The sequence below is a fragment of the Candoia aspera genome, chromosome 1, assembly GCF_035149785.1.
Source record: "Candoia aspera isolate rCanAsp1 chromosome 1, rCanAsp1.hap2, whole genome shotgun sequence".
NCBI lineage: Eukaryota > Metazoa > Chordata > Lepidosauria > Squamata > Boidae > Candoia > Candoia aspera.
In genome coordinates, this window is record NC_086153.1 from 28,126,861 (window position 1) to 28,144,498 (window position 17,638).

General features: G+C 38.0%; 2 protein-coding genes across 2 annotated transcripts in view; one reads left to right on the plus strand and one right to left on the minus strand.

The window, feature by feature from the left end:
- USP34 (ubiquitin specific peptidase 34) overlaps nt 1-17,638 on the plus strand; it is a 617,663-nt gene that overhangs the window by 295,349 nt on the left and 304,676 nt on the right. The window lies entirely within an intron of this gene.
- REL (REL proto-oncogene, NF-kB subunit) overlaps nt 3,160-17,638 on the minus strand; it is a 50,783-nt gene continuing 36,304 nt past the window's right edge. Inside the window, exons 5-10 of the mRNA XM_063301120.1 lie at nt 12,416-12,556; nt 10,926-11,030; nt 7,692-7,904; nt 5,843-5,911; nt 4,969-5,037; nt 3,160-4,008 (exon numbers count right to left, since the gene is read on the minus strand). Coding sequence (XP_063157190.1) covers nt 3,197-4,008; nt 4,969-5,037; nt 5,843-5,911; nt 7,692-7,904; nt 10,926-11,030; nt 12,416-12,556 — 1,409 coding nt within the window. The 3' untranslated portion in view covers nt 3,160-3,196. The remainder of the gene's footprint in view (nt 4,009-4,968; nt 5,038-5,842; nt 5,912-7,691; nt 7,905-10,925; nt 11,031-12,415; nt 12,557-17,638) is intronic.

Here is a 17,638-nt window from a genome sequence, read left to right on the forward strand (position 1 = left end):
CAAGCTGTCCATCACACCTCTGCATAAAAAGTGTACTAGATACAGTTATTAAAACCTTCCAAAGAACAACTGTTTTCCACTCTCAGCTGTGCTGGGCCCATAAGTGCTTTAGCCCTAGCATTGCCTATGTGATCAAGGCCTGCTCCTAGTGCTAGAGCAAGGGAACAAATTGTCCCAGAGATCCAATACCCATTCCAGTGCCTTGTTATCACTGTAAAGTAGTTGACAACACTGGGCAATCAACTTGATTCCTAACTGGTAGTTCTTTGCCAGCTTCTTATACTTCGATATGTCTATCTGCATGCCAAACACAATCAATTTACCTTAAGTAAGAGAAGACTGTGATGTGTATCACAAAGGAACAAAATCATAACTCAGGTCCAATCACACTTACATGTATTTTAAAGCAATGGAAAAAGGACATCAGTGCTATTCATAAATCATAGAGCACATAAGTATTTTGCACATGCATCTGAGTATAATGTTCAATGAGAACCCGTCCTTCTTTTTGCAACTTTTGTCTGTACCAGACAGCTTTGCAATGTCTTGGACTATAATCTCCACCAGAATAGCCAGGTGGGGATAATGAGACTTATACTGCAACATATCTAGAGCACTATAGGATGGTAAAAGTTGGTTTAGAAATACCATTAAAACAGAGAAGGGTATTTATACCTTGAGATGGTGACTAACACTAACATGTACCAATTCCTCTAATTTCATAAACATTTCACAAAGAAAAAAAAATCCTCTCATAGTGCAAAGAAAACTGGGTGGAGTGAGAAAAAGCTTGCTCACTAGCATATTTTGAATACTGACCGAACTAATTTAAAAAAATTGCCAAGAAAACTGCAGGAACCTGTCCAGGCAGTCTCCAAGAATTGGACACGACTGAACAGATTTTTTAAAAATGCATATATATATATATGAATTTATATATATATATGTATATGTATATGTATATGTATATATATGTATATATACTGTATATATACAGTATTGAAAAAATAGCACCCCACATTTTTTACAAGTATTTTCCTCAATGTGAGAATTCTGGAAATTCCAATTTTAAAAATTATTTCAACACTTTTTAAGACTGTCTTCTTTATTTTAAAAAAATATTCACAATGACACAGTCATTACCATTACTGAAATACAGATTTGCCTAAATGCAAACAAAACATTTATAATTGTGGTCAAAAATTCAGTGCTTAAATCAATTTTTGGAATGCAAAGCAGCTAAAAAACATACAAAGGTAACACTGAATAAATGAATTTAACTACATATTTCACATCAGAGATGTTCCACATAAGAGAAACACCTGACCAGCCTTGCAATCCCATTCATTTTTTTTCTTGGAAATAAGTCCCATTGTGACTTATTCCTAGAAGCCTGGGGTTACAATTACAGCCCAATATACTTGCCTTCCTCTCTGTGTGCACATGGTAACATGTACAGTTAGAAGAACCTTAGTCAATTAAACATGAGATGTTCATTTAATTAAGGACACATTATATATGTGTATTGTATATACATAAACTAATACTGAAATTTCATGCATATCCATTTGCAGAGCAACTCCAATAAATTCACTGGGCCTTTTTCCTAAGCCAGCCTATACAGGAGAGCAGTGTAAATACCGCAACTTCAGTAAAATTATCAATTGGAACCCTTGCAGTTAAAAGGAACTTGCTCTGTTCTAAATAGATGATGAATCAAAAGTGTTCTAGAACATGATAGTTTACCCTTTTATCACATGACAGTGCTTTACCCAAACATTTCATCCCATAATTTCTAGTGTGTGTGCGTTTTGTCTTTATGATCATCTCATGTCAATCCTTTCATCTCAAAAGTGGTCACAGGTTGTACTATTTCCAGCATTATTGTATTGTCTGGGGGGTGGGTCTTAATAAGAGAAATGCAGTTCTGGAAAGGCTTTATGTTTACAGATTTTATATTTACAAATTTTGCAATTAAGCTAGTATCAAAAAGCTGTGACTAAAAGCTGTTTCTTGCAGAGACAACTTTTCCTGAACAGAACAGAAGGGCAAAAGTGCTTTAATCCATAAGGCAGATTGTTTGAGTCCTTCCTTTAGCCCCCCAGGTAGTACATCTCTGTCACCAGCAGATTTGTCACTGGTTTGAATACAGTGCCACTATTCCAATATTAATTACTCTATCTGGCAACTTTCTAGTTGCTCAGAACAGTGTTTTGTTTGCTTTTTTTCCTCAAGCCCTAATACTGAAGATCCTATGACTTAGATCTTCTTACCTGGAACAGATGTGCTATAAAGATAGGAATATACCCTAGGTTAAAACTGGGCAGATAGAGGCACTGCCTCAGCCAAAAAAAAATAAAACAGATCCATTGGTAATTTTAGAAGCAAGGCTTGGTGACAATATGCAGCCCCCGATAAACTTGAGCATGCTGCTTCCATGTAAATTCTAAGTTGCTTCCAGCCCACTACCAAGATAAAAACACTGTTTCCCATTACACAGCAGAGTAATACAGATGAAGCATGGATAATCTCCAGGCTCCAGGAATTTGGTCAAATATCTTCACCCACACAGGATCAGATATATTGGGGTTCAACATAGCCAGTAGTTTCACACAGTTGTTTTTCAATAGCAACATTGGAAAGGGATGAGAACATGAGAATGGCAAATATGCTACTTTCTGAAGTATCTGTTGAGAGATTGCCTGGAAAGCCTTTGGCCCAGGAGAGATCAGAAAAGTCACACACCAGGCATTTCTATAAAAATAATTTATTTACAGAAAGCAAAGCATATTTAAAAGTCTTGGGCTCTCAGTGAGAGCAGCCTGACTTTCTACATGCCTGCACAGGGAGGAACAGAAACTAAAACAAGTCCAGGCAAGTTTCTCCCCCCAGGTGCTGCGACCATTAACACGTGAAAAGGAGACAATTAAATTCAACCTCTTCACACGGCCAAAATGATTAGTTACTATAGCAACCTTAATCTGCAGTAGGAAACATTAACAGTATCTCTATCCTACTCCAGAATGGCCCCATTCTACAATATGTGGCTCTGATTTTGGTGAGCACCAAGGTCCATGTTGCATTTATCACAAAGGAAAAAAATGCCAAAACATTATTTTAAAAAATTAAATACATATTGTACAATATGCTATCATATTGTACTTGAGCAATAATCTGCTTCAGTTAAACTTTATGTTTAAAGTATGCTATCAAAATTGCTTCCAATGGAATTCAGGAACTCATCATCTTGGGTGCTGTAAGTATCAAAGTTGGACATATTTATGGTGTTTCGGTTGTTGGGCAATCCTGATTCATTAAGGCTAGCCAGATAATTAAAAGTTGGTGTCTCAAACATATTGGACATAGAGGTCAAAGATGAGCTAGAAGTAGCTACTGCTAACATGGTAGGAGGAAGCAGTGGTTGGACTTTCTTCCTATGGTTGCTTGGATTTAAAACTTGAGCAAAAGATGACTTTTCCAAGTTTACATCTGAGCATCTGGAGTCTTCCATCTCCATGCCAATGCCATTGGGCACTGCAGCATTTAATGGATGAACAGACTGGCTGTCAACAATGCTGGAGATATTCTGCATATCTTGCTGAGACACTGATGATGATGATGGTGATGATGATGACAGTGTTGACTCATGATCATTCATTGTTCCAAGGAACCCTCGGTAAATGTTCCCCTCTTTCTGATTGGCCCAGTTCAGACTCTTTTCCTGTCCAAGACATGGAGAACCACCATTCTGCATTGTAGGATGCAACACATCACCCAAGTTTCTCTGTTGCAGCAAAACACTTAGGGATGAAGCAGAGGAATGCCAGCAAGATGGTAGAACCCCATCTTGCTTAATAGGCTCTGTCATTTGGAAAGGTGGGGCAGGATGGCCATTGGAACTTAGGTGGTTTAAAGGAGAGGAATAATATGGCTGCAATGAAGGGATGCTTGCAGATGTTTTCTGCAATGGCATGGCTGTTTCAATCTGTGAGCAATATATATTTGGTTCTGTGAAAAAAGAGTCATAATCAGTTAGAAAAGTCTTATTACAACCATTCTTGAACATTTTCCACACTATTTTCCTATATATTCCAGACATATAGGAAGCTGTCTTATACTTTATCAGACTCTTGATTTATCTAGCCCAGTATTGTTGACACTGATCAGTAATATTTAAGAATATGTCTTTCCATCCCAAATTGGAGATGCTACAAACTAAACCTGAGACTTTCTGCATGCAAGGTTTTGACAGTTCACCATGAGGACAGCAAAAGGTCTCCTTGAAAATCAATCACCATTATACACTCAAAGTATGGAGACCCATACAGCTGTGTTCCACTTAGCCTGGTGGCTTATATTCCCATAATTCCAAGCCAGTATGGTAATGATGGCGTACAACTATAAGAACTGTAATCCAATACATCTGGAGGCCACTAGATCAGGAGAAGGCTCCTGTACAGCATTCATTCCACCCTTCCTCTCCATCAACTCTGACATCAACTTCATGGAACAAGTAAGGACATGCTGGGATTCCCTGAAGCAGAAATTGAAAAAGTAAATAGGCTATTTTTAATCTGGATGGATGGAACATGCTGCAACATTGAGGACATCAGCAGATGAGGGAGGGAATGGAGGAGGAAGGCTTGTGGTATATGCTGCACTGGAATACATTCGGTGAAGCAATGGGGAGAAGGCCAAGCACAGAGAAGAGGTGGGTAGATGGGTCAGTGGGATACCCATGCTGGGAACTGCTTGGAAGAGGGTGGTGCAGTGATGCATTCCAGAAAGCTGTACACTCAACTAGAACACGAATCTTAATTTAATTAAGAAGCAATGTATAGGCACCAAAAAACTTAGCCAATATACAACAAGACAAACTTTACAAAAAATAAAATATTTTCTCTTTCAATATATACTGTCAAAGCACTGTCATGGAAGAGAAACAGAACATTTTAAAAAAGAATTTACCTTTCTTAATGAATTTTCCTTCACTTGTAGCAGTCTGGAATAGAGCAGCATTAGACCTCTCATACGGACCTACCAAGGGAATAGTCATTACCCTAAAGCAAATCAATCCTACAACATGATGATCTGATTCACCCAACATGATGATGACAGCTGTTTCCCAACACACTGAACCCCCAATTACCCAACTCAATTTTAGCCTAGAGTATTGTGCAATTCAGCTCTGAGGGCTAAGAGAAATGGGGCCAAGAAAAAGGGAAGCATCTACATAGCTTCTGAAGTCCCAAGGTTTGTAGTTCCTCCCCACAAAAAAATAAGCCCAGCCCAAGAGTGCAAAATATTTTAAAAAATAGCCAGTCAGAGCCAAACTCATTTGAATTAAATAGAAAAAGAAAAACAAGAAGAAGAGAATGCAGAGGCCTTCTTGCAGCAAATCAGCAGTTTGGTCTCATCCCATTCCATTTATATATGTTTGAGCCAACCTCCAATTCGTGATCCTCTACATTCTACTGTGCTTCAGTTTTGTGGACCTGGGCAGATAAGGATAGAACACCCTGCCCAGTGATAAGATGGCATCCTTGTTACTCCTAAACAAGTGAATAGATGCTATCAATTGCAGAGGGTCAGAGACAGAATAAACTACAGCATTACAAGTTTTGACTTGAGTATGGGAAGTATGGCATGGCATAGCTTTTACTAAAAGGAAACCCATAATGCTTGTGTAAGGCACAGACTTCTGTCTCTGTGCACAGGACTTTTGCCTCAAAATACTTTCAATCTAAATGATACTAGGAAGTCTCAACAATAAGCCCTGGTTTTGGAGGGAGGGGTTTCATGTTAGAAGGACAAAATAAGATGGGAAGAGATGTACTCTTACCAGAATCTTGAATAAGCTTTTGTAAAGCCATTGGCGACCTCTGTCTTTTTGCCTTATGACCATAAGGATCTAAAACAGGAGGAACAAAATAGCATTTGAACTAATCACACACACACATGATGATGTTGGGAATGTTTGCAGAAAAGGAAAGGTCCAATTCTGCATTCTGTTTAACTAGGCAGTAGAATATAGAAGACTGTCTTACAATGGGTTACCTTCCCACCCAGCCCAATATTATATATTTGGACAGAAAATAACTCTCCAAGGCAGCCTTTTTCAACTTTCTGACTGTGAAGGAGCCCTTGAAATATTTTTCAGGCCTTGAGGAACCCTTGCACATTCAGGCTGAAGTATAGGCCAGAAGTTACAAAATTATTATATTCGTTTCATGTGTAGGCCTGTATACATGCATTAACAGTGTTCTTAAACTAAAAATAAAGAATGAAACTTACTTCTTCAATGTGAAGTTGCCTGAATTTGAAATAATTTTTTACATAAATCGTGATCTCCCAGGGAACCCCTACTGACCTCTCACGGAACCCTAGATTTCCATGGAACCCTGGTTGAGAAACCCTGTTCCAAGGTCTCAGGCAAAGCTCCTTCCCACAATCTGCTACCTCGTTTTTTAAGTGGGAAGGCTGGGGACTGAATCTAGGATCTTCTGTATGCAAAGCTTGTTCCTTACTGCTGCTTGCTCCATAACTTATAACTTAAATATATTAATATATGTTAACTCCTCCCCAAGAAATTGGAAATATTCTTAAAATGAAAAGCTCCTAAAAAGTCTCTTTCTCTTATGGGAATTTTTCATTACACCTAAAGTTTTCCAAATTAACTAAGTTTGCAGAGGTTTAAATGAAGAACTGTCAGAATATATTTTCTCCTTTAGGAGAGTAAATATTTAGAGTGGTAGAAAAGGAAATTGTCTAACATAAAACAAGTGTACTGTAAGTAAGACAACTGTAAATGCTGCTTCCAAAGTTTGGCACTGTTTTGGGAGCAAGGAAGAGAAAAGCTATACAAAGAATTGGCATGCCACTCTGGGAGTGGTGGTGGGGGATTCCTGGAACTAAGCAGATTTGGGGTCCTCACTTCCTAGCTTTTCCCACATGTGCCAACTTAGCAACTTTAAGATGTGTGGATTTCAACTCCCAGAACTGGAGTTGAAAGCCAGCACACTGATCTACCCCAAGCAAGAACCCTGCAGCCCAGTGAAATTTGAGGCTCACAGTTACATTGATGCCATCCACCCAAAATAATGCATTGCATGTGTGGGATCATGGTGGGAGATGGAGGTGGGCCACTGGAGCTGTGCAAGCCAGCCAGGCTACCAACCTTTTCATGCTTCAATACCTTTGTTGTGGTTGACCAAAGCCTCCTTTATTTGTTTTACTTCTGTTTTTGCCAAAGTTTGTTTCAAAAAGCCTTCTCGTGCCACAATTCTCAAGGCCTCCAAGGAGTCAAATGTTGCTCTGTGGACAAGCCTGCTGTGTGGGCAGCCATGCTACCAGCCTTGTTTTTCAAGGTAGGTTGTGGAGGCAGCAGCTTTTTAAATGATATTCCTGCTTCCTGTCTTAAGGCAATCTTTTTCCACCTGATGCCCTTCAGGTATGCTGCACCTTAACTCTCATCACCTCCAGCTAGCACAAGGCCATGCTGACTAGGCATTGTGTATATGATGCTCCAGTACATTTGCAGGACACCAAGCTGAGGAAAACAGCCATGATAATACTATAGCACTGACGGAAAAAGAAATTGTTCTCAGATCGGAAATGTGTAAGTTCTTCTCTAAATTAGCATTCAAAAGCAGTAACTACTCCTACGTTAACAAATGTGTGTAAGAATGTACCTTTTTCCTCTGGTAAATATCTAAAGTCCATTGGGTCACTGACTTCCTGATCTGAGGGCCTCCGCAATTGCATCTTCACAGTCACAGGATCTGTGATATCTTTGTAAAATGGGGGGGTCTTGAAGACAATTGCTACTTGACGATGAACATCAGCTTGTGAAAAAATCCCCTTGGCTTCCCAGTCATTCATAACAAATCTCACTTCTATATCATCTGTTCAACAGAAAGATATAAATGTCACACTTAATATAAGGAATAAAACAGCAAACAATAGTTCAAGGAGTCATTTTTTAAGCATGAAATACCAAAAAGGATCAGTTCTGCTTTTTATACGTTTTGTAAATGTCATGACAATACATCTGGCATACACATATTTAGGGAAGAATAGCACTGTAGAAATATCCTAGTTTAGCCAGCTTTCACATTTTATTAAGACTGAGGTTACAAAGGTCTTGAGTTTAACATGAAATGGATGAATTTTTACCTAAGCAGGTTTTTACCTAGTACAACAGGTTAACCTAGTACAATAATCAGTTTTTGTTTTTCCTTACCACAAAAGCAAACATAATGTGTTAACGCTAAGGGCAAGGGTGCTGGTCAGATGCCAATTTTTGCATTTTCTCCTTGGTTAGCTGGAAGGAGTACTGATTGGCTATTGGGGAGTTTTGGACATTCTGAGGATGTCAATTAGTGAGGACACTTGTGTAGTGGCAGGAAAATGCTTGAGTTCAAAACTACATTGTTTCCTACACCTGTATACTAAGTCAATGGATCATATTATGTTTGGATGGAATTTGAATCAAACTATAGGTCTTTTTTTAGACTGTACCACTTCACCATCCAAGTTATATACTCAAAATTGTAATATTTTGCTACATTACAAGTCATAATTCAACTTGGTGGATATTTGACATTCAGTTTAACCTTCCCAGAGGGAAAATACAGTACATGTATACAAATAAGCTTGGTTGCTTCCTGGTATTTCATTCTTTGAAATCTAAAGTTAAAGTATATAATATACATGCTATTACAAATCTCAGACGGTGCTCTTGTAAAGTTTACTGCTTTATTTGATAAGCATTTATATGTATATTCTTTAAGTGGTGTTTGAATGAATCCTTCCTGAATGATTTCATTAAGTAGATGGAAGAGGAAATAGTTTTTTTTCAAATTACAGAGTGTTGGTTACACCACTACCTTCAATATGGAACACCACTAAAGCAGTTATTTGAGATTAAATTACTGCATTTGTTTTATATAAAAAGAAGTAATTATCCATCTAAAGATACATTTTTAGAGGAGAATGTCAAATTATTTTTACTTTATTCATTCTAGACATCTCCTGGTCTGTATATGTCTTTGGTTTTTGTCAAATACCAAATACTAAGCTTTATGCTTCTGAAATGAAATATTTACATTGCACAAGGCAATGATATTAACAAGAACGTCTGGTAAGTTATTAGCTTCGAGACTTGAACAAATTAAGCAACACAATAATATCTAGTTGGGATACAAATGAAAGATGTGTACAGACCACAGTTTTATTAATCAGAATCTTTAAAAATATTCTAAACTATATACTATTAATACTACACTATTAATTCTTCATCAGAAGCTATTAGATTCCCTTTTACAGAGACTGGATTTATCCCATTTGTCATAGGATCAAGAAATTTTACTTCATCTCTTTCACTCCAAGAAATTGTTACAATTGATTCCTGACCCCAATGGCTTTCCAGTGAAAATATAAAATATACTGTACAAAAAGTATGTAAGTTTCTGTCTCCTATTTTACTAGAGGTAAAGAAGTCTTTAATGAGACAAATGTGACAAATATTCCTAAACTGGGCAAAAATTCTTCTATATGTTCCAATTATGGGCCTATTTTTAAAAAATAAATATAGGTACTATGATTTTAACAGTTACTTTGGACCACAGAATACAGAGTGTTACCCCAAGCACTGTCCACCCAGTTTGGGCTGGAATTATATAGGACCATCAAGCTTTTGACAATATCAGTTTTTAATTCATGTTCTGACTTTCACCACCCACTATTATTTGTTTGTTTACTTATAATCTGTCCCAATCCTGGAGAACTCTAGGCGGGTGTACAGCAACACATGAAATCAAACTACATAATCAGAAACCCAAACATTAAATATAGAGGATGAACACATGTGTTCAGGACAATTAGGAACCAAAGGCTTGCTGAAACAATGCATCCTTGCGAATGTGTGCAGGTATGTGGAGAGGTGAGAGCTATCACCTGTTTGCTTCTCCTTTGCCCCTCTAGCTGATTCTATCAGCCAGTTTGGAGCTGGCCCCAAAATTACAAGAATGATTCATGCCTCTTTATATCCATACCTGGTTACATCCCTTCTTGACTATTGCAGATTGGTGCAAGATACAGGGTTCAATATGATATCTGTACGGAAAGGTCTGCACAGGCTACCAATTATTATTGGACACAGTTCAACCTGTTGAGGTTGTCCTTTAAAGCCCTAAATGATTTAAGGGCTAACGGTTGACAGAAGCTCATCTGTACATGGGAGAGGTCCTTCTCCTATGCAGCCCCAAGCTATGCAATACGCTCTGCAAGGATATATATTTGATCTCTACCATCAAAAGTCAGTGAAAAGGGGAAAACCATCTCTTGCATCACACTTTCAATTGGTAACTGAACTAATTATGATTCTAATTTTAATTTTGCTTTGATTTTAACTGCATTGTGTTTTATTCTGTAAACTATCTTGAGTGTTATATAGATAGAAAGATGAGATATAAATAAATAAAAATCAAGAACAATGTATTATTTATATGGGGATTGGCTAAAAGAATTACTATACAACATTACCTGTATGGTACTACCTGATTTGCAAGAATGAACTGTTGATAGTTGCCTGTCAACATCTGAGTCATTTATTTTGGACAAAGGAGCAAGGAAGAAGACTTTCAAGCAATATGGTCAAAGTTTTGTTCTGTTTCTAAGATAAGTGGCCAACCTCACTTTTCCTTCCTTTTAAAATTATTATGATTATGATTAAATGGCAACTCTGTTTATGTATGTACCCTTTTTGACCAGTTCAGTGAACAGATTTCATCAAAAGATTAGTATAGCAATGGTCAAAGCAACAAAAACCTTTTAAAAAAGAAAATGGTTGTGAAGTGGGGAGGGATAATGTGGTTTTGCCCTTCTCAGCCAACACAACAGGGATTGTGGAGGGAGCCAATCACCTTTCTGAACTTTGTCACACAAGAGGAAAATTTCATCTCCTCCTTTCACTGTTCCACAGTTCTTGTTCACACGGCAGATTCTCAATTCAGCTGAATTGGGAGCACCTAAACAGAAAAAGGAACCAATGACAGGGAGAGAAGAGTAGGGAGTGGCTATTACAGTTACATATGCCTAAAAACCAACATGGGGGAGAGGAGGTTCTACAAGCAAGTCTGTTATCTGAGGATGGGTAAAGCAGAGAAAGCAACAGATACATTTCAAGCATCCACATAGCCCCCTTTTCCCACCAACATTTTAAATGACATCATTATGCCCCAGCAACCTCGATGTTCCTCCTTGATCATGCATTGCTGGCTTTCATTGGTTCCCAACACAGAATGTAATCACTTCTCTGTTGTCATTTTGTATTCTGAATTAAATACACATTTTCTTGCTCAAGAACAGGGCCCTATCGTTGCAAAAAAATATGCAGGCTCCATTGGGGTAATTTAGTCAGGGACTTGGTTTCTGAGCGCTATCATGAGTGGCCATAGCCAAAGAAGCAGCCATCTTCCTTTCTATTTGGTTGTTGGCCAGCATCTGCCAGCACCACTTCTTTTCCAGCGTTTGCCTTCCCAATCAGGGCCAGGTGTCAAGAAACGTTTCCTGCCTCCCAACCCTTTCAAAAATCAATATTTAGCTGTATATAAGCTAAATGCATCATTTCTTTCAACCCCTTTCTCTTGCCCGCCCTGCTCACTTATCACCTACAAGAACAAAGATCTACTGCAACACATTCCAGAAAAGGAGTGCTTTTTATAAAGTGATGAGGTATAGAGTTAATGAACTCACAAAGGGAGAAATAACACTTTTTAAATAGCCAAAAAATCTCTTGTCAATTGCAATGGCTTTACTTAATACATTCTGGTCAATTTTGTCTTCTGACCCAAGATTCAAGTCTTTAAGTGCCAAATAACATGCCACCAGCCTTTAAAAATCAAACCAGGAACAGGGGAGGGGACCAGAGGGCAGAGGTGAAACTGAACTGGTGCAGGGCTGAAATGGACCAAAGGAAACCAAGAATCCCCGTTTTAGGGCACCTTAATTGGTAATCATTTCCTGCTTGCAGATGGCATTGACATGGGGGAAGGGCTGCAACCCCAGAGGATGGGGGAAGGTAGCTGAGGAACAAATTATGACCCAATGGTTTTTCCAAGCAGAAAGAGATTGGTGCTTTAAACCAGCTGTGGGGAAAAGGCCAAAATCTCTGCCATAAATGTACAGAAATATAACACACATTTCAGCTGGAGAATATATAGTCAAATTGAACTCTTCAATATTTGAAAATTATGTGTCTGCCGGAGATGCTTTCAGTTATCTTCTGCATTTTGTCTTTTGGGGAGAAGAGGGATGAAACAACTCCATAGAGAGTGACTGGGGCTAAGGAACATGCAGGGAACTTAGCAGAAGAAACCTGACTTGAAATAGAATCCTGTTCTCAGATACTTACGGTTATCATAAATGGGGTTGGAGACGACTGGGCATATGGATCGTGTGCAGTTGCCATGTTCATCAGAGATGAATGCTTGGAAACAGAGTCTTACCACATTGAGGTCATATTCTTCGACTGCCAACAGCTGTTCTTCAGATACTATGAAAACAAGGAAAACAAGGATGGGATATTGTATCTCAATAGGGAGTAACAAGGTAATGGAAGAATGCTTATATCCCAGACTCTAAATGTTGGTTAAATGAAGTTTAGTTAACTTCCAGCTTTTGAATCAGCTTTGTACCAAAGGAGAGGTGAGACTATGGTTCTGTATGGCTTAGATTTAATTACATAATTTTAATAGTGGAACCTCTATCTCTATATTTAAATGTGTGTGTTTGTACAGTGACTCTGGGCAGCTTACAAAATTAAAATCTACAATATAAAAAACCCATTGACCCCCCCACCCCCATGGCAGCTACAAACACAATCAGATCAGCCACTTGATCAGCTCCATCTCAACCTGGGGTCCCCGGGCCCACTGACAGAACTACATCTTCAGGGCCTTTCGGAAAAGTATCAAGGTGGGGGCCAATCTAATCTCCAGAGGAATGATGTTCCACAGGGAGGGAGCCACCATGTAGAAGGCCCTTTATTGTGGTTCCACCAGATGAATATAATACCAGATATGGCACCAGATATATTATATATAAAGATATATAATTTAAATTGTATCTAATTCTAAACACATAGGGTTTTTTTAGTTTTGCTTAGTTGCTTATAATTGGTGTTGCTGTTTTCTTTCTTCATTCTACCCACCCCCATTTTCTCAGGATTTTCCCCCTTTTCTTTCTCTGGGAAAGTTTTAATTATATTATAGTTTTAATATAATACTATAGTTATATAGCTATTTAGAAGTGCTAATTGCAATGTTTTTAATAATAATAATAATAATAATAATAATAATAATAATAATAATAATAATAATAATAGCTTAAAGCTGATCTAGAAGTCATACTCTCTTGATTTGGAAAATCTCTAAACCTTTCCAATCAGTGTGTGGGTTACTGTTACCCAGGGAATATATATACTGTAAACTGTAAAAAACACAACCAGCAGTGGCCAGACAATGAACCCCTTTCTCAGGGTCCAGATGATGTCACTGCAAGAAGCTGGGTCAAAATCCTAAGCCTCGTTCTCCCATGGCGTCTTTCTATGATTCATCTGAGATGATGGGAGTTGTAATGCTAACCCAATGTTGCAGGAAAAAGCACTATCAGACTTGGATCATAATGCTAATCTGGTGGTAGGGCTGGAAGCTTCTAATCCTACTGTAGAATTGAGCATTTTGGGAATGGGGAAGGGCAGTTCACAATTTATTCCTCCTGGGGACTTCTCTCAAATTTCCAGTATCACATATAACCAATATTCCCATTGGTTTTCAGAATGCTATTTTGTTAGAGAGGACAGCATGAGTGAAATTTAAAATGGAAATGCTACCCATGTTGTGCTGATAAAATGCAAATGTTACAGAAAAGTAAAAAATTGCTTCTGTCACAATTGCAGTCCTACCTACATACCACAGGGGATGTGCCACTTCTCCCACTATGGTTTCTATGTTTTTCGTTCTTTCTTTTTTTATTTTAGGAGGAGGAGGAGGAGGAGGGTTATAATACACTGCTGTGAATCAATAAACATAGCTGAAAGAGAAAGCATAAAAGAGAAAGCATAAAAGAGATTCCACTGTGCTGTAGCATCTCTGCAGCAGCTTATCTGTCTTGGTTCTAAGATATTAATGTCTCAAAATCAATTCTTTTATGTAGTGATTTTAAAGTCTTCGCATAATTGTTCTTTACACATACACACACAGGAAAAAAGTTTTATTTATTTCAGAAAAAAATATTTGCATAGTTCATGGTGCATTTAGAGATGCAGTCACCTCCTAGTATAATCAACGAAAATGTATGCGCAGGTCTTTTTTTAATTAGCCAATCTTTTATATGATTAAACTAAAAAATACAGAAGAAGTAGTGAGAAACCAAAGGATGTTAGAAACAAAAGATGATAATATCCGAATCCAACCTAAGAGACATGCATTTAGAGTACTACTGTTACCCTATACTGGTTTCTCTGGAATATAATACGGCTTACTTCCAGGCAAACCTGCACAACATTGTTCTGTGAGATCTCCCTCTCCTTCTCTGTGTGCATTGGCACGTAAGTGTGCGTTTCTGAAAAGGACCATGAATACACTTTCCTCCATCCAGGCAGTATCCCCTCGCACTTGGAAACCAAATGGTACAAAGTGGAAGAAGACATGAGCAACAGGAAAAACATGAAACTGGAAAGAGTCTCCTGTTGTTTTATGCCATGAAAGGCAAAAATTAAAGCACTGAAATAATTTACCAGGTTGAAAAAGCTTTGTGGTGCCCATATGTAACTCCCATTCATTCTAAAAAGATGTATATAGAAACTTTCAGGTGACTTAGATCCAAGGTCCCTAAGTGTTAGACCTCCATTCATTTTAATGCACAGGAGATTTTTTTCAATGAATCCTACTCTGGCTCAATAGTGCTTTAGATCGACTGGCCTTTGCAATGTTAGTGTTTCAGTGATCATACAAAGATTTTGACCATGGGGTTTTTTAATGAAGAGACAGACTTCTGTTTGCACCCTCAACTATGTCACTTTATAGGAGTGACTGAAGGAAGCATTAATGGGCTTGAGTTCCAGGTGCAATGTTATAGGACATACAAGTTATCGTATACACTCTGCACATGATGGAAATCTTTAAGTGTTTTTCATTAAATCCTTAATATAGTGAATTTTTTTCAATTGGAGGCTCAAAAAGAGGAAGTGCACTGGTCGAGCTATTTTTAAAATCCACTTCCTATTACAAGAATAAAATAGAACACTGTAACTACTCATGTTTTCCTTTACTACCATTCTCATAATATTGATATACACTTCACATGAACAATCTGAGTAACATTTACAAGCATTAAGGTAGGTCAGTATACTAAGATATTAGTATACTTACTCAAAGAACCTGAATTTGAGAACATCTTCACCCCAAAGAAGAGTAAACAGAAAAAAAATTATAAGCACAGGGAAAAATTCTGTGTGAAGTGCCCAATTTCTCTATCTTGTCTATCTATGGTTGCCAAATCCAGCTCAAACCAGGCTTGCAGATCCCCCCTTCCCTATGCCTAGTAATTGTGCCCATGTGACATATCTGAAGATATATGTGCATATATTATTCATTCATTTATTTATTTTGATATACCATGCACTCTCTTAACTGTTAAATCTCTTTACAATATCTCTTTAACTTAACAGTTTACAGTGAAACAAATAAAAAACAATCCACTAAAACAAAATAGCAATTCAAACCAATGAAGAACATAAAACTAATAAAAATAATCATTAAAATTAACAATTAATTAACAATTAAAAGCCTGTTAAAATGTGTTTTCTAAATGCTAATAAAGGGTATGCCTCTCAGCTCTGCAGGAAATGCGTGTGTGTACATTCCTATGCATACATGCTACAAGACATACCCCCCATGAGGGCCAGGCCAGGATAAAAAGTAAATACATATTAATTCAATTAGTCACCCATTACAAAATATCCCACCTGCATATATCAACTGTCCTTGCTGCAACACCAAAAGTGTTCTCACGCCCAGAAACTTATAGGTATACATACATCCCCCTTCCTCCTCCTAGCAGAAAGAGCAAAGAAGGAAAAGAATAAACAGAATGGAAATGGAGTAAGAAGAAGGGGGACCTGCTCTAGGAAGAAAACGAAAGAGAACTGGGGAACAACATTGGGTGGTGATCAAGTGAGGGGCATTGGTAATTGACAGGGAAAGAAAAAGTAAGCAAAGCTCCCTTGGGGTGCTACAAATAGGGGCCAAATTCTGCAGGCAAGCAGGCCCTCCCAAGAAGCTAATCTTCAAAGGCATCCAGAATAGGTTTGTAGCAATTTGTGCCCCATATTAATTCTCCAACAGCTTCTTCTGTTCTTAGTGGTGAATGTAAAATGACCACCACCTCCATCTCTATTCACAGGTAAGGTATCACCATATTACATGCTCATAGGGCAAAGTCTTGGTGACTTAAATCTGCCCATGAGCTGTGAAGGAAAGATCAGAAGGCCACATCTGATCTAGCACATTATATTCCCCAGGGGCAACTGCATGTTTCCTCCTTTTAAAAGGTGCTTCCTCTTCGGAGCAACTTTATAGGATGTTTTTCCAAAGGTCATGTTTCAAACAGGTGTTTCCGGTGTTTCAGCTAACAGCTCTTAACCGCTAGACTGCACTATTCTCCTTATCAACACTTTTCATGTAAGTACCACCATGATCATCAACATTGTTTGTCCTGGTCCGTTGGAAGCCAGCCCAGCCTCTGAGCAAATGAGATATTGGACTTAAATAGAAAGCATCAGTGGTACAAATTCTGCACACCTCACCTCTACATTTGTCATTACTGGCATTGACATTTTATTGGGTCTGGGACTATACAGTAATGCACAGCTTAAGGAACATACATTGTAAAATTGGCATGGCAACATTAATTTATTAATTCATTCATCACATTTATATAGCTGCCCATCTCACAAAAAAGTGACTCTGGGCAGCGTACAACAAGACTATAAAACCGTTAAAATAGGCATATACATATACATATACATAATTTAAAAAATTAAAAATCACAAGGCCAAGAGAGGACAACAGATGATAACAACAATGGAGCCACCTTAGTACCTCACCGGTCCCCTGTATCTCATGTATCTCATAGCATCTTATTTATAGCAACTCAGAGTATACTATCATGTATCTCATAGTATTTATCACATCTATCTTATAGCAATCTTATTGATACAATACCTTACATTGAGACACCCGTCTCTTTCCACTTTCATTAGCTTTCACAAGGTATAGTTAATTTGATGGCTGGAAAAGGGGGGAGGCACCTGTAACCTTGACCACATTGCAGAAGCCCACAGCTATTGGATAACACAGACAGCGTGCTTGCAGATACGCCTTTTATCAAGTAATTGCGGTGCCATATTTGTAGAACTTAAGATGGGGTTCAGAGAATGACTTCAGTTTGTAATCCTCCTGCACCATTTCATTCTATAGAAAATATATGAAGGGAACTAAGAAGCAAATACTGAGCCAGTTTGGTGTGGTGGTTAAGGCACCAGGCTAGAAACTGGGAGATTATGAGTTCTAGT